General features: G+C 36.9%; 2 protein-coding genes across 3 annotated transcripts; both read right to left on the reverse strand.

Moving 5' to 3' along the window:
* Nucleotides 1-557: 557 nt before the first annotated feature.
* On the reverse strand, nucleotides 558-18,111 carry LOC103045057 (utrophin). Of its 2 annotated transcripts, XM_015606503.3 has the most exons (14): nucleotides 17,816-18,111; nucleotides 16,357-16,497; nucleotides 15,247-15,328; nucleotides 14,749-14,809; nucleotides 14,529-14,590; nucleotides 13,252-13,326; nucleotides 12,447-12,648; nucleotides 11,636-11,721; nucleotides 11,264-11,421; nucleotides 8,369-8,535; nucleotides 7,940-8,051; nucleotides 6,952-7,085; nucleotides 5,511-5,549; nucleotides 558-1,929 (listed from the first exon to the last, which is right to left on the reverse strand). In XM_015606503.3, exons 1-14 carry the CDS (start codon nucleotides 18,059-18,061, stop codon nucleotides 1,899-1,901), a joined length of 1,596 nt encoding a protein of 531 aa, XP_015461989.3. In that variant the 5' UTR covers nucleotides 18,062-18,111; the 3' UTR covers nucleotides 558-1,898. The 2 variants fall into 2 exon arrangements, with proteins under 2 accessions (XP_015461989.3, XP_022528707.2); XM_022672986.2 differs by lacking the exon at nucleotides 5,511-5,549.
* A 1,844-nt stretch (nucleotides 18,112-19,955) lies between these two features.
* Nucleotides 19,956-22,070, reverse strand: LOC125780955 (utrophin-like). Its single transcript, XM_049463302.1, has 2 exons — nucleotides 21,863-22,070; nucleotides 19,956-20,105 (listed from the first exon to the last, which is right to left on the reverse strand). The coding sequence occupies exons 1-2, from the start codon at nucleotides 22,037-22,039 to the stop codon at nucleotides 19,956-19,958; spliced, it is 327 nt and encodes a 108-aa protein (XP_049319259.1). The 5' UTR covers nucleotides 22,040-22,070.
* Between the last annotated feature and the right edge of the window lie 717 nt (nucleotides 22,071-22,787).

Consider the following 22,787-nt stretch of genomic DNA (forward strand, 5'->3'; position numbering starts at 1 on the left):
GCAATTCTATAGCAAGAATACATTAACATGGATCACTTAAATACTAATTTGCTTAGAAAATGTGAAAAGTATAATTATTTTTGAAATTATGAAAGTTATTAGTAGGTTCCCATCTGAGTTACGACACAATGTTAAGAAACAGGCCTGTTCCTAAATTGACTTTCACAAAAATCTAAATTTCTCTTTCAATTCCAACTTTTTTCATTTGAAAGAGCCGGCCAAAACATTGTTTGGAAACATTTTGCTGTGTTGGTAAGCTTATATATAATTGCTTTATCACATCATGTTGTCCTCATTTACCATATCATAGCAACCTCAGATCAATCAAATATGTTATTATGTGTGAAGTTAGGTCGTTGCAAAAATGCATGAGCACTTATTGTGACTGGCTGTGAATTTTTAAATAGCTATGATGCTACAGCCTTATCTGGCCAGTTTTACATGATGGCCCAATTTATATGTGACCTTGCAACCCCATTTTGCCTGCCTATTACCTCTATTTCATACGGTCCATTTATTACATGTAATTAAGGCTTACAGAACATTTAGTGCCTTTAGATATGGGCTGGTTATCATCTGCTAAGAAGCTCAAGGAGAAACATAAACCGGTTTAGTCATAAGAGCTGTAGGGAACTCTTACCATGTGGGACGAGGTTGTGACAGCTTTGATGAAAGTTCTGCAAACAATTTAACTAAATTACCTTATGTTGCATTCACCAAAACAATTGACAAGAAAGATGTACAGCCATGCTGAGATACAGAGGATGTGTATGCCTCTGGTTATTCTTTTTCAAAAAATATCTTTAAATTGTAGGAAGTTCATTTTTTAAACTTGACAGCTGACAGTTTATTCTGCATTTTATTAATGAAGATTGAGTTTGTAATAGAATATCAGGCCTTTGGTGGTTGAAACTGGTGTGTAATTTGCTCTGTAGGAACTATCCCCTACTAATGCCTACTGCAGGATCTACTGCAGAAATAGTGTTATCAAAGACCAGCAGTATTGTACTAGATATGATTCCCTACAGTGCTGATACCCTGCAGGATTGCTGTGTTTTCTGTCAGAGGTTGATTCTTAACATATGATTACTCCTGATTGGCCTGTGGTAGACAGCTTCTGTTTATGATCTGGTAGCTATGCAGGAATGTTTGTACTTGAGTAGAGATATTAACAACAGAACATAGCTCTTCAGAAGTCTTGGTGATGTCTCTCTCTCTCTTTGTCTCTTAATATTCCAGAAGTTTCTTCGTGCTCCATTTGTCATTCACAAAAGGCTTTATACAGTCTCCTAGCCTGCCTCGATCTCATCTGCATACTGATAATAAGCCCAGCTGTGTTTATGAAAAAAACGTAGGTGAAGTTTCTAGCATTGTGTAGCACAAAAATAACTAGATAAATGCTAATTCACAAATAAATTAAGGCCATTCACACAAAGTAAAAACTCCCTTTCCTCATTGTTAAATAGTATTCATATCAGGTACATGTACCTTTCAGAGTTGGTATTTAGGTACAACAACAAAAAAAGCCAAGTACATAAAGAAAGTCAGGCTTAACAAAGACACAATCATACAATACGTAGGGAAAACATAGTAGAAATAGTTGTGAATATAAAATTAATTATACACTTATGTATTATGACTTAGTCCAAACAGAAACAAAACAAGTACATTTTTTGATGGTTTCGCAGTCAACAGATGTACAGTTTTATTTACAGTAAATTATAGCCTTCTGTCCACAATTGGGTATATGGTTTTTCTTGCCAGCAGAAAAAAAGTAGGAGAGAGCTGCAGTCAGGGAGTAATTTCGAGGCAGTGACCAGCTAGCTGCTTGTTTCTTACTCCAGAGAGGCCAGACAGATGGATAGTGCCTGTTCCTTCTTGTCCACTGCTTCCACTGCCTAGGAACTGGTCTGCTGCACGCATATGGACCTGCAAGGCAATTTCAGGTACAGTTGTGGTCAAAAGTTTACATACACTTGTAAAAAAACATAATGTTATGGCTGTCTTGAGTTTTCAATAAGTTCTACAACTCTTATTTTTCTGTGATAGAGTGATCGGAACACATACATGTTTGTCACAAAAAACAGTCATAAAATTTGGTTCTTTCATAAATTTATTATGGGTCTGCTGAAAATGTCACCAAATCTGCTGGGTCAAAAATATACATACAGCAACAAAATTTGTCAATTTTGGTGATGTAGCGAGTTGTGTCAATCAAATTAGCTTCATGTCATGGCCTCTTCACTTCTTGTAAGTGATTCTGATTGACTACAGCTGTTGACTTCTCATGAGCCCATTTAAATAGGGCTCATTTGACCCAGTGATTAGACTCAGCTACAAAAGCTACAATGGGAAAGTCAAAGGAACTCAGTGTGGATCTGAAAAAGCGAATTATTGACTTCAACAAGTCAGGGAAGTCACTTGGAGCCATTTCAAAGCAGCTACAGGTCCCAAGAGCGACTGTGCAGACAATTATACGCAAGTATAAAGTGCATGGAACAGTTGTGTCACTGCCACGATCAGGAAGAAAACGCAAGCTATCACATTCTGCCGAGAGGAGATTGGTCAGGATGGTCAAGAGTCAACCAAGAATCACCAAGAAGCAGGTCTGCAAGGATTTGGAAGCTGATGGAACACAGGTGTCAGTCTCCACAGTCAAGCGTGTTTTACATCGACATGGACTGAGAGGCTGCCGTGCAAGAAAGAAGCCCTTGCTCCAGAAAAGGCACCTTAAGACTCGGCTGAAGTTTGCTGCTGATCACATGGACAAAGATAAAACCTTCTGGAGGAAAGTTCTCTGGTCAGACGAAACAAAAATTGAGCTGTTTGGCCACAACACCCAGCAATATGTTTGGAGGAGAAAAGGTGAGGCCTTTAATCCCAGGAACACCATGCCTACTGTCAAGCATGGTGGTGGTAGTATTATGCTCTGGGGATGTTTTGCTGCCAGTGGAACTGGTTCTTTGCAGAAAGTAAATGGGATAATGAAGAAGGAGGATTACCTCCAAATTCTGCAGGAAAACTTAAAACCATCAGCCCGAAGGTTGGGTCTTGGGCGCAGTTGGGTGTTCCAACAAGACAATGACCCAAAACACACATCAAAAGTGGTAAAGGAATGGCTAAACCAGGCTAGAATTAAGGTTTTAGAATGGCCTTCCCAAAGTCCTGACTTAAACCCCATTGAGAACATGTGGACAGTGCTAAAGAAACGGGTTCATGCAAGAAAACCATCACATTTAGCTGAACTGCACCAATTCTGTCAAGAAGAGTGGTCAAACATTCGACCTGAAGCTTGCCAGGAGCTTGTGGATGGCTACCAAAAGCGCCTAGTTGCCGTGAAAATGGCCAAGGGACATGTAACCAAATACTAATGTTGCTGTATGTATATTTTTGACCCAGCAGATTTGGTGACATTTTCAGCAGACCCATAATAAATTTATGAAAGAACCAAATTTTATGACTGTTTTTTGTGACAAACATGTATGTGTTCCGATCACTCTATCACAGAAAAATAAGAGTTGTAGAACTTATTGAAAACTCAAGACAGCCATAACATTATGTTTTTTTACAAGTGTATGTAAACTTTTGACCACAACTGTACATTTGAATCATGTGCGTTCTTCAGTCCATTGATACAATGGCATTAAATCATTGCCAGCACACAATGTTTAGATCTTTTTGGAAATATTGCAAGAGCTGAAACAAAATTATGGCCTCAGGCTCACTGCCAACACTTCTCAGCCACATTCAATTTTAAATTAAAGTAAAATTAAGTAAAGCTACTGTTGCCAGCAAAGATTATTCTATTGCCAACTGGAAGCTGTGGGATTGAATTAAAACTCCAAATAGATACAAGCTTGCGCACAAACATGTTTTTAAAGAGGCAGCATTAGGTTACAGTGTGCTGGGAGATTCTTTCGTTCAAGTGTTAGGAGGAACTATTTGTTGTAAATACACCTATGTTTTAGGTACATTATTTAAAGAATCCTTCTGTCTCCACAGTTTACAGGAAAAGAACAGGTCTGAATCACTATCAATCAGTCGTATGACAGGTGCTCAAATCCTGTTCAAAGAAATTGAGGAGATTTATCGTGTTTGGCTTGGAGAGGTTAGTAATTTGCGTTGGCAGACGGTCCTAAAGTCACAGTGAGAGACAGATTGGCATGCTGTCATTGACCACAAGCAGAAATGTCAAGAAATGACTCACTCACTCTTCTTGATGCTATGCTACAGTTCTTTGTTTTAGTCTGGCTTTGGCTGGGCTAGTTGGATGAGAACCACCATCATAAAACAGGCCTAAACTCAGGCTTTATTGGTGTACATTATTAGACTAATTTTAAATCCAATTCTTGTGTAAATGTTTGTGCGCACCCTTTGGTTTTGGTTTTGCCTGTGCAGACTATGCATTTATGCTTAGAGGAGTAAACAACATGGAAACCAGAGAGCTGCCTATGTGTGAAAAACAAGAAATTGTAAAGCTGAAATAAGATCGTTAAAGCAGAAAATCAAATCAAATTTTTGCCATAGCCAGTACAACCATTTCCGTTCACCAGAAGACACAAACCCTTTTGTTGACCTCGGATTGTTGACGGATTTATAATTATATACTAGCAAAGTTTCAGTTAATCATTTTCTAAATTGTAGATTATACTGAAGAAATTCTTAATTTAAAACTATGAAGAAACCCATATGGAATAATGTAGTTAACAAAAAAAAATGGTTTGGTCTTCACAATCCCCTGACTTAAACCCAGTTGGCATTGTTTAGAAAAAAAGTATCTCTGGGAACCTATTGGAATTCTTTCCAGATGACTACCTCATGAAGCCAACTGAGAGAATAGTAAGCATGTGCAAAGCTGCAATCAAAGCAAAAGGTGACTACTTTGAATAATGTAAAATATAAAACATATTCTAGCTGGTTTAACACTTTTTGTTCACTATATTTTTTATTTGTCCTACAAAGTTCTGAACTCGTGTTACTTATAACATTGAAATCCCTTAGATCACACTATTGATTCATAATAATAATTTCACAGAGAAACTTTTGAAAGTAACCTTTCCAATCCTAAAACTGCTGCACATCTACAGACACATTTGGTATTTCTGGTATTACAGTGATATTACCTTCATTTTTCAGCTGCTGTCACAGCTAAGCTTACAAGATGCACCAGAAAGCAGACGTTTTGAGGGAAAATCCACAGAAAGGGAACAAAATGTTTTGTTCCACTGTAGAGAAGCTTACACTGAAACGTTTATACAAATACTTTACATGCAGATTGCAAGAAGAACAACAAAAACAAGAAAGGCATTGAACATAATGAAATTAAAATCTATTGTAGTGGATATCCTGATAGAAATCCATTAATTCATTATTGGTCTTTTATAAGAGCATTTACGTAAACACAGCCCTTCTACTTACTCAATTATATCACTGGTAGTTGTTTATTTGGTGTTAAATGTTAGGATGGAGGATGGACGTGATAATAAATAGCTGTGGGTATAAATACTCACTCATAGTGCTCTGGGCACATGCTCAGGAGTGTGACTGGGCTGCAGGAGAAGTCAACAGAGCAGGAAAACATCATTAGGCGAGATTCAGGCAAGCAGCTAGAGGGCTTATCAGCCAAAGTAACACACCATTTATTAACCCATTCCATCTAGCATATACCAAGTTGTGTTTTTAACGAGGGCTCCTGTCATAAAAAAAAACTGTTTATAAAATAGCTAGTATGCTGTGAGAAAATGGCAGACGATTATGAGAGCAGTGTAGAGAGAGATGGAGAGAGCAGGTGGTTCCAATTAAAGACATCTGAGCGAGTGATAAATGTCCTGTCTTCATTTGCCTGCTGATGTCATTAAACGCAGACCAGAGATTGCTTTTGTAATTAAACGGCAAGCCATAGTAGGAGACCACTGCTTCTATTCTATTTTTGTTGACACAAAAATATAAGAATCAGAATAATGTGAACAGAAGCCTCCTTGTATTTCTTGTCCAAGAGGAGCAAAGAATATATAATTTCTTCATTCAAAACCAACTCTATCACTAACAGGCGCTCAGAGATAGTGTAATGTCAGTGAGAACAAATACATAATCATACTGAAAAGCTTGAGATGAATATTAGCAAAAAATGTATAACTTAATATAATCACAACAAAATAAGGAATCTATAATATTAAAGAATAAGAAAAATATTTGTGCACCTCTTGGTACACTTGAAGCAAAACTGATTCTATCTAAGCTCATAGGACAAATCATTGGTTGCATGCATTGTTTCTCGCATGCAACACTTGGTTAACAGTTGTGTAACAATTACATCAGACTCTAAGTTCCTTTCCAGTTTTCCACAAGATTTTAATCATAGTTTGTTTCTCCCAGCATTTCACCTGTTGTTCCTATTTACTGTAGACGTTCTAATGTCTCTGCTGGCTGGTTGCAGTATAATGTGTAGATTTCCATCTCCATACTGTATGTTTTACTAAAAAACAACAACCAATTGTCCATCCCATTTTCTCCTCCTTCCATCTTTTCATCTCCAGTGTCTAATTACAACAGTGGGCTAATATTGGCACATTTGTTTATAATAAGAATGGGTAGGAAAGCAAGAAGTGCCTGACAGCCTTGACTGGACCAGAATGCTGTCTGCATTACATGGCCCGGTATTGTAGGATGTGGGAATGTTTATGTTTGGACACAAAGAGGAAAGAGTCACTTAAACAGACAGAAACTTAAAAGACTGGTGCAAATCTTATCTGACAGGATTGATGCTGTCATTAAGACAAAGTAGCACATAACCATTAGAATAGAAATGATGAGGAGATTTCTTTTTGACTGGAGACATTGGCATCAAAGATGGCTCAGTATGTAAACAAGACCCAATAAAAACAATGGATGCCTTTTTAATAATATATAATATATAATATAGAAGATTAAATCATTGTCTTTAATACTCACAAGTCTAGATCACTTTCTAGAATGGCCTGGACTGGCAAATATCCAAGGCGAGGATGCTTGGTGAAGTACTTCTTTGACCGAAACTTGTTTTTCAGCACCTTGGTGAAGTCACGCACATCTTCCCCAGAGGTTGTCTGAAACAAGAGTGTTTTCAAATGACACTGCAGCACAGCACTTGATAGCCTCTGCTGATCTTACAGCACTGAAATTGTGTTCTGTTGTTTTGGCTTATTATAAATCATATATTGTAGTAATTTTTAAAAATACAGAAAACCTAAAGGTGGGTATGCCTTATAAATAAAACTACTTTGTAAAATCAGTAATGTATATAGGCCACTTGGTTATTTATTGCACCTGTCTGTACAGTGCAACCTTCTGCTCTTTTTTGTACAAAAAAAATATAACGTCTTGGACCTTAATATTAATTTAACATAGCAACTATGGTGCATGCTACTGCCAAACCAACAACCTCCTGTCTTACTGTTTTTATCAGTATGCATGCAAACAGTGAAATATTTTTTAAATATTTAATATAATATACATTATTTGGACAAAAGTGTTGGGACTTCTGCAAATTAATGGTTTATTTCTAAATAAAAGGTTATAAAAGTGTTTATATTGCTGAGAGTAGCTGTTCTACCATCCAGGAAATGCCTTCTAAAAGATTTTGGAACATTGCCATGATGATTTTGGAAGATCACAAAAGTATTGGATGGAGCACCATCATTCCTTTTCCACAGAGTGCTTTGGGGCTTTATCGGTCAACAATGGGTGTAATTTAAGTATCTGAATGCATTCATCAGAATGGACATATAGTGTATATTATTGGTAACAGCATGTTTGTCATTATGAACTCAAAACCTATGAATTGATGCTGACTTTCCAGTAAATACTAAATGACTAACAAACAAGGCACTACATATGCCTATATAACAAAATAGCAGACATACCAAGATGATTAAAAGGCATTATAATCCTGGATGCTCACCGGGGTGCAGTATTCCACCATAGGATAGTTTAGCTTGTGACCCTTGCTGGTTCTTCCAGAGAAAAAACACCTCTGACACACATCATAGTTAAAATGTTTCAGACTGCGATACCTGAAAAATAAACAGATTTATCATTTTTATTCAATGCTGCTCTCTTATTTATATTTTATATGGCATTGGTGCTGATAAAATCTATAATAGAACATGCAGTTAAGTGAAAAAGGACCACTTGTCATGACATAATCTCATCTATTCTTTTATATAAAATATAATCTCAGTCAAGTTTTATTGCCAATACTGCATATGTACAGGATATACAGAGAATTGCAATGATGTTACTCTCCTTCCCAAAAATTATTATTATTATTAATTACAAACAGAACCCGTATAACAGTAGTGCAAATATAGTGGTATAAGCTCCAGTTTACCTAAAGCCAATCATAGGGCTTTCTTTACAGATGTTGCATTTGGCCTGGTGTTTGGCAGTCTCTCCTGCAGCAACTCTGTGTAGCACTGGTAACCATACCATCGACTGGGGCTCCAGGTGCATCCATTCTACAAACTGGTCCAGCTCAATCGCCTCCTTACTCCCAACCTGGAGCAAAGCAGAGGCAGATATCAGTGTATATTATTAGAACAATAGGTAATAAAACAGTAAAAAGTAAACAGGAGTAGATTTAAAATGTTTTTGCACTTTATCATAATGTGATCTGGAGTGTTCTTTACAATAGTAGAACCTAAGTAAGAGTATTGAATGTCCAGATAAATATTTGTTTCGGGATTTGATATCCGTTTATAAGGAGAATATAAAACAAGGCACTGATGTCTTCCTGAGCCTTCCTCCTTTAGTAGATGGTTACACTGATTAAGGTGTAATGTAGGTAAACATTCTTACTTGGTAAAAATACCGTTGAAATACAATTTTATGCTTAAGTATTGCTTTTATTAGGGTATAAATGTATTCATTGTCATCCTCTCTATACATTATTTTCATGTTATACCCAATGTTAAGACCCCTGGCATATTTTTCTTTTCATGTCCCTGCTTGTGCAGATATAAAAGAGAAAAACCCAACCCGGGTCACCCAATTCATTCTATTTACTTATTAGGCTTGTTGTAGTTTATTATATGTCTTTGGGGAAGGTAGGGGGTGACTGCCATTTTGTTTTGTCTATCCTTTCTCTTGTTTTGATGGCAGGGTAGTTTTTTTTTAGTTTGGTCGTTGTTTTTAGGTTTAGTTAGTTGTGATTTCATTGGTTGTTCTGTTTGTTAATTTGGCCTATGCATTCGGTGCGGCAGAGGGTCTGGGGAGAACGCTCACTGTTATTTTCTGTTTGCGGCTGTACCTTTGACCAATTTATTACACTAGAAAATGTGTATATGTGGATTTCTCACTGTCACTGTCTCTCAAAATAAAGAATTACAAAATACGGTATGGGTATTAAAAGGCTACTACTAGACAAACCCCACAATGGCATTTGATGGAGCTCCTCAACTCTCAACAATACAGATCCACTGCTCCACCCCTCAATAATGGGGTGCTGCACATTCCAAAATTCAATACTTTGCTTAGTGGCCATAGGCTCATGTGCAGATGATCTTAAGTCCCCATCAGACTGAGAAGCAAATAACAGAGACTCACAACTTTGGAATCTCTAAATTGCGTAAAAAGAAGGGAACAATGGGACAATCATCACATTACAGGCATAATCATCTATTATCAAAGTGCTGTTTTTCCCTCAATTTTCCTTTAAAGAGGGAATGAGACACGTGGTATGTCTTTCCCTGTGGCACTGGACCACCTTCCCTGTAACCACATTTATGAATCAATTAGAGCAGGCCAGTATGGAGCAGGGCTATTAGAACCACCTCTTTCATTACATGGGACATTAAATAAAATGGGTCTTCAGCGTGGCAGACACAGAGCAGTAAAGGGAGATGGAGTTTCAGTGGAAGCAGAAAGAATTGAGAAGATTTAAAAATCTATTATGTCTGTGGATGCTTTAGATGCCATAAGCGCTCCATCATAATGCTTTACAGGCACAGATGAGCATAAATCCACTGGAACCACTTCAGTCTTTTATAGCTTATGACAACAGAGATATGCAAGAAATGCCCCCACCATGTTTTTGCTTCAAAAAATGCAAATGTTTTTTCTTAATTATAATGTCCTTTAGCACAGAGCAAATCTGCTTCCACACTTACACTACACTTTAGTCACTAAAATTCAGTTCATTATGAGAGTAGAGGAGAGCAATAATCATCATGTTTCTCTAATTCATACCGAAGGATAATACAGATGACAATGATGCACTCCTCTGACTAAACAAACAAAACTCACTTGAGAACGGATATGCCTGTAAGCAGTTTTGAAAATAAATGTTCGAGTGTGTGAATATGTAGTGGAGTGCAGTATCTCTCTTAAGTCTAGACGGTTGTACAATATATTGCTAGGTTATGGCCTTTTTAATATTAATACAACAAAGGGCTGCAACATATTTTTTAGTAAAGCCAAAAGGCAAATACAGGCTAGTAATGTTAAACAAATGTTCAAGATATCAGAACTGAGTTCACCATGGGTTACCAAATGAATCATCACTGAACTCCTTGCTGATGTTATGGAGTTCTAGCTTAAACCATAATTTTTAATTCTTAATATCATGTTTTTGTACATTATTAATTCATCACATAAAAACCCTTTTACAGAAAGTAATATATATATATATATATATATATATATATATATATATATATATATATATATATAAGTATATAGGAGTATTGGAGGGTTTTTACATGCTGGTAAGGTCTGAATTTTCTGTACTTTTTTCACCCCTTTAATTAGTGTTTTTTTTTTTTGTGTATGGGCATATGGTAAAAAGGTTGTATCCTGACATTTGAAGATATTTATGACAATGTTTGACACAGACAAAATGCATCAGCAGTGGCAGATTCTTAAAATATTCTTAATATTATCAAATATGTAGCATAAAAAAATATTAAGGTTTTCTTCATACATCCAATTTAACAGTAGTTGTTCCATTCCTTGTAATTAATTGTACAGTTAGGGTTGCTACTCTGTTGATATGCTAAAAAAAAGAACATATTGTCCATACAGTAAAAAATAATTGTTATTATATGATAAAACTTCATGTTCATATTGCCTAGCTCTAGCTCAGAGCATCACAGCCAGTCCTAGACTTTTTGGAGGAGTGATTTTTGTGTGTTTGGATGAATCATGATCCCATTTACATGTTCCAAACAAAATTGGCATATTGGCATCCCTAGATGAACAGTCAGAACAGTGGCAGTGTTGCACTCACATGCTGAAAGCAGCTGCGGACGCTGGGTTCCACGTTGCTCCCTCCAAAAGCAGCAGCCTCACCCAGCTGGTGGGGGATTTGTATGGTGGTCTGCAGTAGCAGGGCTAGCTGCCTGGAGTTACACACTCCTGCAGAGCCAGCCACCTGATTAAACAGATCTGAGGAGAGCACTAAGAATCAGGACTATCAGTGATATTTGACTGTAATCACAGACTATTATTCATGAGCCCATGTGTGCGTGTGTCACAGCCTCAAGAAAGCAAATTAGGGGGTGAATTAATTCTGTAATTTGTCGAACATCCCTTGCCTTCCAGTTCCAGGAACCATAATAACCTGAATGTGAAACATTATTGAAGACAGCGAAATACTTACATTTATATTTATCCTCAAGGTGTCCTTTTGAAAGAGAAAGCAAGCCAATCTTCATGCTCAGGACCTGAATCTTTCCGCTTCTATCCCTGTGCATCACATCGAAAAACAAGAGGATCTGATCTTAAACTGTTGCCATAAAGGTGAGAAACAACCATGTAATAACCTCATGAAAAGATTGCATCGAAAATCTTCTTTAGGGCAAAATCAAAAAGAATCCTTTCAGACTGAGGAGAATTAGCATATTTTAATATGTATTAGAATTGTGATTGAAACCATGAGCTCATCTTTATGAATTTTCTGGATACTGTAATAATATGATTTGTCTTAAAGCGATAGCTCAGCAAAAAAATCTAATTTACACAGTGTTCCTTCTTACCCTACAGGTAGTCAGCGAATGCATGTTTGCTGAAGTTTAAATATTCAATGTAATTTAGTTTTGTAGTGGGGTAACTTTTGAAGACCAGATTTTTTTTATTTTTTTTACTTTTTTTACTTTCTTTGACCAGATCACACAAACCACACACATATATGCACTGATTAGTCAGAACATCAGCACCACTGACAGGTAAAGTAAAGGATATTATTTATATTAACAGCAAGTGAACAGTCAATTCCTGAAGGAGCTATCTTGAAAGTAGAAAAAAGTGAAAGCATAGGATAAATCTGATCCAATCTAAACTGGGTCAGTATATCTCCAAAACATTAGGCAGGCCATACGAGGATTTTTTGATTGTGATCAACTACTTCTTGAGCAAGAGGAAAAAATATAAATTTGATTTTGATTTTCATCTTCATCAAATCTCATACACACCTGTCATAGACATTCAGAAGCCAGTTGAGACACAAGTCCACACACAGGGGCATGTTGATCATATCTGGATGCACCTGCTGAAGCTCAGTGTAGATTGTAAATAAACATCTTATGATGCCTGGAACCTCCAAAAGATGTCCATTATGAGATAGCTGATGTTGATCAAAGACTCCCTGAGCCATGGCCAGCTCCAAAAGGTCCACTGAAAGAGACAGACGGTATTCACTTACGATTTCATCTTCACTCATTCTTCGCCCCACAAGGGACACATCTTTAATGAAATCCATTCAGTGCATATTAATGGAAAGCAGCAGAGCATAACTCATTTGCCGGCGTGTAATGAAAGTTCCAAACTCAAAAGGCTGGGGAAAAAAATGATACTAATTTCCTATCTGGAATCAGATTTGCAACCAATTATATGTTCCATCAGCTCCTTTCCAACCCTGTAAGGTCCATTACAACAAACACTCGCCTTCCAACTCACTTGACAGAACACCATTTCTGTACAGCTTGTGCTACACTAATGTTGTCATTAGTTGCCTTTTGGCCCCAAAGCACTTTACACCCCTACTGTGACTGGGAGATTTAGCAGTTGCAGGCTGTGTTCAATAAAGGCCACCAAATATGCTCAGCAGAAATGGCCTATGGAGGAATGCCTGGCTGAAACAATTTTCATCTACTATAATTAATCACTTTGCAGTGCCGTATTAAAGCAACAATAAAGTATTAATCTCCCTCCTGGGGTTGCCGATTGGATAAACAATCAAAAGCAGATAGGATAAGAAATAAGGTAAGGGGAACTTACAACACAAGGCTTTCTGCACTCTGCGGCTCTTCATAGCGGTTCGGTAAGCAGAGAAGCGCACATGTTCCAGATCAGCTGCAGGGATGAGAAAAAATATTCTTACTACATAAACAGAACCTACACACTCATTCACACTTGACTGGTAATGATCTGCCTAGATTTAAATAGTAACATCACAGCACACCTTGGTAGTATATCACTTCAAACTAGCAATTCAATGTAACAAATATAATAATGAATGTGAAAAGTGTGCCAGAACTTCTCATAAGGTCCAGTGGGATTTTAATAAACATTTGGTGCAGCTTATTCAGCTTGGCATCAGCAGCTACAAAGGAACTTACTGTATATCTAAGAGTAACATGTCAACTATAAGGTCAACTATGCATCAATTCATTAGATCTTTGCTGTTAGGATTTGATTACATTTAGCGACAAGAGCGTCAGTGGGGACAGGATGTTGGATGAGTAACTCCACAACTCATTCCAAAAGTATTGGATGGAGCACCATCATTCCAGAAAACACATTTCTACTTAGTGCTCAGTGCTGAGGGCTTATATCCCTGACATTAGGTATTTATCTGTTACACAGAGTCCTGTTTTTTGGCTGTACTTATTAACAAGGACTAGACAAACTATATGTGTGCATTTACACTTCTGTGTCAGTAATGTGTGCAATTAAAAAAAGCTCAAAGCATTCATTAGAAATGGTCTATAAAAACATTCAAACACAAACAGTATACTGTATGTAAGTATACTTTACAGTTATACTACCAAAATAGAACAAATTGCATTACATGAGCAAAGTTTTATGTCATTACTAAGATTTAATATATAGATGATAAATGGGCCTATATTTTTTACAAACGTGTTTTATGTTCTCTTATAATGATCAGAACTTATGAGAAAGGAAGAATAAAATAATGTTTTAATAAAATCCAAACATCACATTTAGCCTGGAAAAGCTAAATTAAATAGTAGTGTTTTAGAAATAAGGAAACCGTTAAAATATATTTAAGTACCTAATTGGGCCTGTTGAAGTGAGTCAGTGGGTCAGAAAACCAAAATACAGACATATACTTCATTATGCTAAAGACCACATGAATACAAATGGCTTTCAACACAGTTGGAATAATGCCTTACTTAAGACATCAACCATCAGACAACAGTCTCAAAATGTCTTGTGGATGCAAATTGTCCACTTTTCACAGAACGACCCATAAACTCTATACTCATAAACGCTATTTTGTGTCCTTTTGAGTAATTAAAGGTTTAACTCACCCATTGATTGAAAAAGCTGAGTCATTTGTGGATGATCCCATGATGTAGTCTGCCATTCGTGACTGAAAATGTATCAGCATATTTAGCAAATCCAGGACAAACATACAGTATACACAATGTATGACAATGGTGGATAATATTACTGTACCATGTTTAGACTATTGACTATACACTGTGACTGAGAATATAGTGAGATTAAAAAGGTTAAAGTATGACTTACTTAATGTAGTAAGGGACGCCATTATGCAAGACCGCTCTCTGCCATGGAGACTGGACAGAAGCTGTTGAGTAGACATAAAATCCTTCATGTGTTTTGCAGCAACATTATCATCATATCTACTACTGCAGTTTGAAAACCGTTAAACTCTTAAACATTGTTTTTAAATCAATACAAAAAGAGGTTTGTATTGATTGAAAAGTGATGGCATGAAATAAAAAGGCATGTTAATTATTAAATAAAAATAAAATGGCCAAGACAAAAATAATTTCCAGTGGTGATTCACCATTAGATAACATTGCATAATAACAATACATTTCCAAGAAAGCAGCCCATTGTGTTCAGACAACAATAATGTTTTTTTTTTTTATTTGGCATTGAGCACTGTGATAATACCCTCCAGCGTAATAATATAATACACAACTCCAGCATGAAAAAAATGGAAACAGCCTGAACAAGCGCAGGATCTAATAAATACCCATGTTTTTGACCCCACTTTACCAGATAAGAAGTCCTGGGAGAGTGGTCTGTTATCATCTTGAGCATCTAGGAGGTGCTGTCTGTGATGATTCATCACTGCCCCCTGTGAAGAGTTAATAAAAGGTAACAGAACTCTGTGCAAAGTAACAAAGGGAGAGATAAGTCCTAAATCTCATGTGAAATAGTGCAGTGATTGAAATTTCAAAATAGATAACCATATTGGGGACATGGCATCAGCCTGGATTTCTGAGAAACTACAATGTTATGAAGTTTCTTTTCATCTAAGTAGAGTGTAAGGGGGAGAACATCTAACAGTGTGCGTCAGAGATAAAGGCCCAATGCAAAATGTCCAGACACAATTATCATGCAGTCTGTCTGAAGAGTTTCCTGTGATATTTCCCCCACTGCGATGGACCTACTGCACTTCACACCCGTCTTTGACTTTGACAGACATGTTTCATCAGAGCGATTCAGTGCAGATACGTTTTTTTCATTGTTCTTAACAGCACTGTGATGAAATCCCTAGAGACTTATGGAAACATCTGTGGGTTTTTTGTTTGAGTCTAATATTGTTTTCAAAAATGGGCAGATTCACTTTTTATCTGAGGGCTTTTTTGCACGTTGTGTGTAGAACAATGCAGGGATGCCACTCTGAAAGCAGAAGCTTAATTATCAATGTCCTCTAGCAGCCCAGATCAATGCAGAAGGTCAATATTTTGGTCCAGCGGATCCCCAAAAGACTGTGACAGTCACACTCCCATCAAAAAGCTGGACAAGGACACAAAGTGCAAACAAAGCAAGATGGGTGTGACGTGAGTGCTGTTACTTTACCTTTAAAAAACAATCAGTTCTGCCCTACCAGCAATGAAATATGAACACAATGAAAAGGTCAAGTAGTTGTACCAGAATGTTCGGCTGATTTACTGTCCAAGCAGCCCCTGATCACATCTGATTCACTGCTTTGTAGACAAGCAAAATTATTTTACGTGACATTTTGTGGGCACCGTACACTGCTGACATGGCATTTAGACATCTGATTTTCTACTAGACATGGCCATGACCTTTCACTAGCAAATTCATATTTCCAGCATCTTTTAGCGCTGAGTGATAGAGCACTGATGAGTCTCTCACCTCTGAAATCTTCATTTGTGTACCGGGGCTGAGAGGTGATGCTGATGAGATTGGAGCAAGCTGGATGTCAGGGGGTGGAACCAAACTGACACTGACATCTGTCGCACTCAGGTGAAGTTCTACTGTTCCTTCATTGAAGCTCTGGTAAACAAACAGATATTTTATTCACAGATCCAAGTACCTGAAGACACCTTCACATTATACTAGTGATACACATTGAAAACACCTTCACAATACACTAGTGGTTCTCAATGGTGGTCCTGAAGTATCACTTCCCTGCACACTGGAGTAGAGTCATTGGAGTGGAGCAGAATTCTTTCAGAGTTATGTTTCAGCTTCAGCTCATATCTTCCTCATGCACCCTTCTGACACTATAAAGAATGTATAGTGTCTGGCAAGGACCTGCTGCAGAAAAGCAGCCCCAAACCATGACATGGCATTTCCACTTCCATGCTTGATGCATTTGGTGAAAAGTTCAAAAGCTGTGTTTATACCAGGGGTGTCACATCATATCTGCCTCATTTAGAAGGCTACAGGTTTTCATTCTTGTTAAGCAGAAATACATGTAACCAGTGGTTAAAAACTGACCAATTGTTTGACCGAAAGTTTCACACCAAACACGTCTTCTATTACTGTGCCCAAATAATTAAACTTTGTTTTTTCATTGTGTTCTCTTGCCAACTTTATTGTTGACTTATGTTTTTTCCTTTTACCCCTCCCATAAAACTAACCTGTGATGGGTTTCCCGAAAAACAACTAATCCCAGCGAATAACAAGTGAACGAACACATAATGTAAGAAAAAATACATTCTGTGTTTAATGGCTTTAATTCCCATGGGTTTGATTGGTAAATTCCATAGTGCCCAATTAGACTACAATATAATATAATATAATATAATATAATATAATATAATATAATATAAGAGTCAACCACAAACATAATAATGATTATTGATTATGCAATTTTTTCCATCAAATTTGGCGTCCCTGGTGTCAGATTACTCGTTAATGTGCAAGCGATTCCCATAGTTCTTTAGTTACATAAGGGTTTATGAAACACTCTTCAATTATTAATCAATCTAAAGTACTAGTTAACAAAGTTCTTAACTTTATGAAGAATTTGGGAAACACATCCCTGTGTAGTTTCTGGCTGATGATAGAGTACTTTGTAATCAACTGTGGCAAGCATTACCTGTAGGTCCCTTGATGGCATTTTAGGATTGTTGGAATATTTGCATCTACAACCTTTTTAATGAATGCATCAGAGAACTAAATATTCTATGTCCACTGTCCTTTCTAACCAAGGTCTGGTCATCTGCAGCTAATGTGTTGTGATGAGATCTGATACATATCTCATACATCTGATTCTGGTTTGTTCTTACAATAACGTACATGCACCTACAAGGTAAGACCAAAAAGCAAATCTAACTGAGGTTGTTCCCCCTAATATTTCACTCACAGTGGTCTCCTCAATACCGTCCAGTTCACAGCTAACCAGAGGGTGCCCATCTGAGTGCCACCTTTGCCCAATGATCTTCATCTCCATCAAACCAGACTGCTCCTGATGTATGGAGTCCTGCAGGTCCTGAAGCTTCTCCAAAGCCCAGCTGACCTGCTGCTGCCAACTGTCTGCATGAGCACGGAACCGTTCCCAGTGCTGCTGGACCTCCAGGGCCTGATCCTGCATGACTCGGTCCAGGCACATACCCCTCTCCGGTAAAGCGTGTTCTGAATAAAGGCAGCAGCAGAGATCAGAGGAGAAGCAGTATAAGATGACCCATACCAGCAAATGAAAAGAAGAATTACAGCTTATCATAAAGTGGAAATCATTTGTGATAATAGAAACCCCTAAAAGTGGGACAATCTCTGTCAAACTAATACTTGAATAACAGCAATGTTCCTTTCCTCTTTTATCTGATCTTCCTTCTCTCCTTTTACATTATTCTTAATTTGTACTGATGTATCACCAGAGCAATCTCTAGAGCTAAATTACACAGACCGAGCCTCCTCCGTATCTCAGGCCATTTGAGGCAAGACGCATAATGAAACAAATCTCATCCTTCCAGCATGTCCCTGACCAACCTTCTGCTCTTCACAATGACTGCCGGAATATTCAGGCGCCAGTCAAAAGTTTGGGGACTCTTTTTTTGTTTAATTTTTTATTTTTTTTACTTTAAGTTGTAAAGTGTAAAAGAGTCGTTTAATTTTTTTTTATAACATTTTAATACAACTAAAACAAGGTGCACTGCACCAAGTGACCAAGTAATTGTAGGGTTATAGTTTCACTGTCTCACATCTTTACAACACAGTTATCATCTTTAAATCTAAAAAAACGGATTAATGTAACGCCATACATACTCATGAGTATTTGTTAATAATTATTCTCTTATATATGTTTTAGATGTCTGTTTTTAGGTGTCATTTTATTATGAGAGATTTTTCTATAAATACATCTAATACTTTTCCACTGTTTATCATTCTGGATATATCTAATATTTATTTATTTATTTATTTATTGCTTCCTACTGTCTTGAGCATAGGACTGATATTTTAATATCAGTCAGTATTTGATATAAATCAGTATTTGATATAAATACAAACAGCTTAAAAACTCAAAAAACTAAATATCTAAATAACATGTTTTACAAATTTAATGTGTGAAAGTACAACTGAAAGAGATCAAAAACTCATGTAAACCCTTTCAGACCCTGCTTCAATTAACATCATGTAGTTTTTTTTTTTTTTTTCAAATGATTTGCTGCACAAAACACTAACTTGGACCTGTTGTCCATCAGAATAGATCATAAACCAGCTAATGAAACAGTAGCTTAGCCCAGCCCACTGCACTGTACACAAAAAAACAGCAACTCAGACATTAGGGAATATAAGCACAACAGAACAAATAAGGTGCAGTAATGCACACTCATTTTTACTAATTCTTTGATTTAGAACACTTTCTATCAACTTTAGGAATACAGTTAATTGTATTTATTTTATATAGATTTTATATTTTAATAGCAGCGTCTTATTTTGTGTGCAAAACAGACAGAAATCAGCATTCTTATATTTTTCCATCACTGGAAAATTAACATAATTTAGGTCTGAAAGGGTTAAAAAATCTTTTGCAGAGGACCTTATATGACCCTGATCCACAGGCCTGTACTTGCCTGTGTGCTGCATGCATAATAATCTGATCTATCCTCTTGCTCGCAGTTATAAATCCAGCTCAGATTTACACCTATCCCTTTCATCACTTCATCACTCTGGGCCCTATCAGCTTTACTGTCTCCACTCAGCCATAAAAGTGATATATATATTTATATATATATTTCAACTCCCAATGATGCCATTGACTTGCAATAAGAGATGAATCCAGGATAGGAAGTGTGGTATAAAAGGCAGTAAGTGACAAGTGAAAGCTAGTGATTTACTTTAAGAAGATAAAAGATATGTTTTTCACCTGCCAAAATATAAAACCTTGACAGCTTTTAAGGTGGCATGGCAGTTAATGAGTGACAGATGAAACAGCAAAATCACAAAAGAACAGAGAGCAAAAACCTGCTTTCCAAGTTTAGAAAAAATAATTTTGGGGAAATTTATTATATAGATGGGGGAGATGACTGACCTGCTGCTGTTTCCCTGCTGATTTCACACAGCCCATCTGCAGGCTGCAGAGCCAGGCACAGGCACAGCTGCTTCAGAGTGTGGTCAAATACCTGCCTCCGACTGGTTAACTCACTCTGCAGAGCCTGTGATAAACAATAGGTAATTAAATCAGTATGTATTAAAGATAAGGACACTTTTACTGCATTATACCATCTACTGCACAATAGAACTGCCTGGGTTTTTCTTAAATGGAGCATAGCACACACTTACTACCAGTTACAATGGTATTTTCATGAAAGTAAATGGGAATTAAATATTTTAATGTTTTAATGTTTTTGGGGTGTGTTTAAGACAATAATAACAATGACTTGGGTTTTTAAAAACACCAGGAGTTAATGTATTTACACCTCTATAAAAAATTGACATAACGTGATAAAACCATTATCCACAAATGCAAAATTACAATTATAAGCTGTACGTTACACAAAGTTAGATAATCCCATTCATCAAAACTTCTAAAAATTATGCTAAAAATGAGGTGTGTACCATGTGTGAAAATGCTACCATATGGGATATTACAGATGGCAACTGAAACGACTAAAAGACACAGTAACCTCTATTAGATTTTTAACCTAACACACCTCTGCTGTTTGGCAGATATGGAACAATTAGAGACTCAAATGTTTTCAGTAAATCAAAAAGGATGTGCAGTAGTCAATGTTAAAACTAAAATGACAACAGACATTCTCTGGACTATTTGATATAATATTTGTTTAATTGTGTAAAATAATGCAGATTTCCTAAGCTAAAACTGTCACCTTTAGTCTCCATAATTTTTTTAAGCAAAAATATCATAAATTAGTCATTAGACTGTCAATATTAACAGAAGTTCTCTTGTATCATTTCCTGTGTGTTCTCTCCTGATAAAGCCAGATGATCGATAATATCACAGTTTGACAAGGCTATTTTTAACCTTTAGTTTTATTACACTAAATCACTTCATAAAGACGGCTCAGTGGCTGCAAGCTGGGACTGCAGATGTGACTGCACTGAAAACCTGAAGGCCAGATTTGGGTTCATATCAAAGCAATTCATTAAGACAATAAAGCCGAATGACATTCTTGCTTTGTGGTGGCATCATTGTTATATATTGGCAGTGAAATCATCATCATAAATAACTGAGCAGCGCTTTGAGTACAACACCTGGCAGGAACTGAGCAACAGTAGTAGACCTTCTGCAATATGGCGTTATTTATGTTTGGCTGTTGAAGGGAACACATTTAAATAAATGTGGCACAAACATGCAGCAATGCTGGAACGCTAAATATTAAATATTTAGACCTACTTTCTGAATAGTTGTAATGTGAGAATCCGGCTGAAAAAAGTTTCTATATTATACATGGTTTGCATGACAGATATCATGGGACATGGAACTAATATCATGTTCTGAGACTTTTGCTAAGCCCCAAGAAGTAACTAAAGTAATCTGCACTGACCAGTGGGATATGCTTGTGGGGTATACTGCACTGAATGTGAATGTGATTTGTGCCAGATTCGCTTGTCTGTTTTCCTGGACAATTCTAGTCAGATGCCGCCAGTGATTATAAAATTAATAATGCCTGCTATGATATATTCCAGTGCATATGTTATAATGTGAATTAAGGAAAGTAAAATGGCCACAAAACTTCAGAAAAGAATGGGACCCTTCCTTCTGGCAATCCACTATCAAGCCTCGGTCCTCATGGGCATTCCCAACTTCCCAACCCATGAGGTAACACTTCATGATTATTTTACATACTGTTCTCCAATAACTTTTGACATATCAGTGTTAATCTAGTGTATTCTAGATTAGTACTGTGTCCAATGTACTGGTGAATTTAGTGTATATTATGTAACTGACCATACAGTATCCTTGTTGCTGCAGAAGAGTACGAACATCCTCTCCAATGGGAAGCTGTCTGGTCAGCTCCTCATCCATCATCTTCAGCCAGGACCATAATTCCTCCAGAAGCACTATCAGTCCGGCCCATCTCTCCCTGTGAAACTCCACACGCTCCCTGAGGGAGTCACAACTCATTAAGCAGTAAAGTGCCCAGAGATTAATAAACTTTCACATTGTTCAGGTTGTAAAGTAATGTAATTCTAAATCTTAATACACATTTCATATATTTAACTTAAACTCATTTAATGCTTATTACTGCTAAACTAATATAAACATGAACAATAAAAGACTCAATAATCTAATTCTCTTCCCACTATTAATATTCATAATGTACATGTAGTCTAGCTAATATTATTTTGGGAGCAAATTCACTGATGTTTTCAACTTGCCTAGTTTCAATTAGTGACACCAACACTGTCCCACTTAGTCATGCAACATTTTAAAATGGAAGCATGTAGTGTGTAGTGAGAAAAGTTTTAATGAGATTGTTGTTGCTGACAGTGTTCTGTGAAAATGGTCTAACTGTATAACAGTTGAAATAATAAAAGCACATCTGAAGATGGAAGATAGTGAAAATAGTAGAATAGTTAAATTGGGCTGCTGCATAAACTGTATGCATGCATGTGTGTACCTGTTTGTAAAGGCAGTACTCTGACCATTTGAGTCCATATCCCCATTCTCAATGCCTATTAACTTGACACCCAGTACTTGATCCCTGGACCCCCTTCTGTAGGGATCACTGTAGGCGTCAATTTCTGCCTGAATGTCCTGAAGAGAGATTACAGAAAGAGGAAAAAGCAGAATCTAAAATAACATTCATTCATAGAATCTCCATGGCCTCTGATTATGTGCATTTACCCTGATCAGTATTGGCAATGCAGGA

The sequence above is a fragment of the Astyanax mexicanus genome, chromosome 14, assembly GCF_023375975.1.
Source record: "Astyanax mexicanus isolate ESR-SI-001 chromosome 14, AstMex3_surface, whole genome shotgun sequence".
NCBI classification, from domain to species: domain Eukaryota; kingdom Metazoa; phylum Chordata; class Actinopteri; order Characiformes; family Acestrorhamphidae; genus Astyanax; species Astyanax mexicanus.

Bases quoted from the DNA above. Each gene is read 5' to 3' on its own strand.
- LOC103045057 (XM_015606503.3), bottom strand. From the start codon at position 18,061: ATGTGCCTGGACCGAGTCATGCAGGATCAGGCCCTGGAGGTCCAGCAG. The intron at 14,591-14,748 runs GTAAGTCATACT...ATACATTTTCAG, and splicing joins GGCGTCCCTTACTACATTAA to TCACGAATGGCAGACTACAT. The intron at 1,930-5,510 runs GTGAGTATTTAT...ATTGCCTTGCAG, and splicing joins ATGTGCCCAGAGCACTATGA to GTCCATATGCGTGCAGCAGA.
- LOC125780955 (XM_049463302.1), bottom strand. From the start codon at position 22,039: ATGAGTTGTGACTCCCTCAGGGAGCGTGTGGAGTTTCACAGGGAGAGA. The intron at 20,106-21,862 runs GTCAGTTACATA...TGTTTATCACAG, and splicing joins AGCAACAAGGATACTGTATG to GCTCTGCAGAGTGAGTTAAC.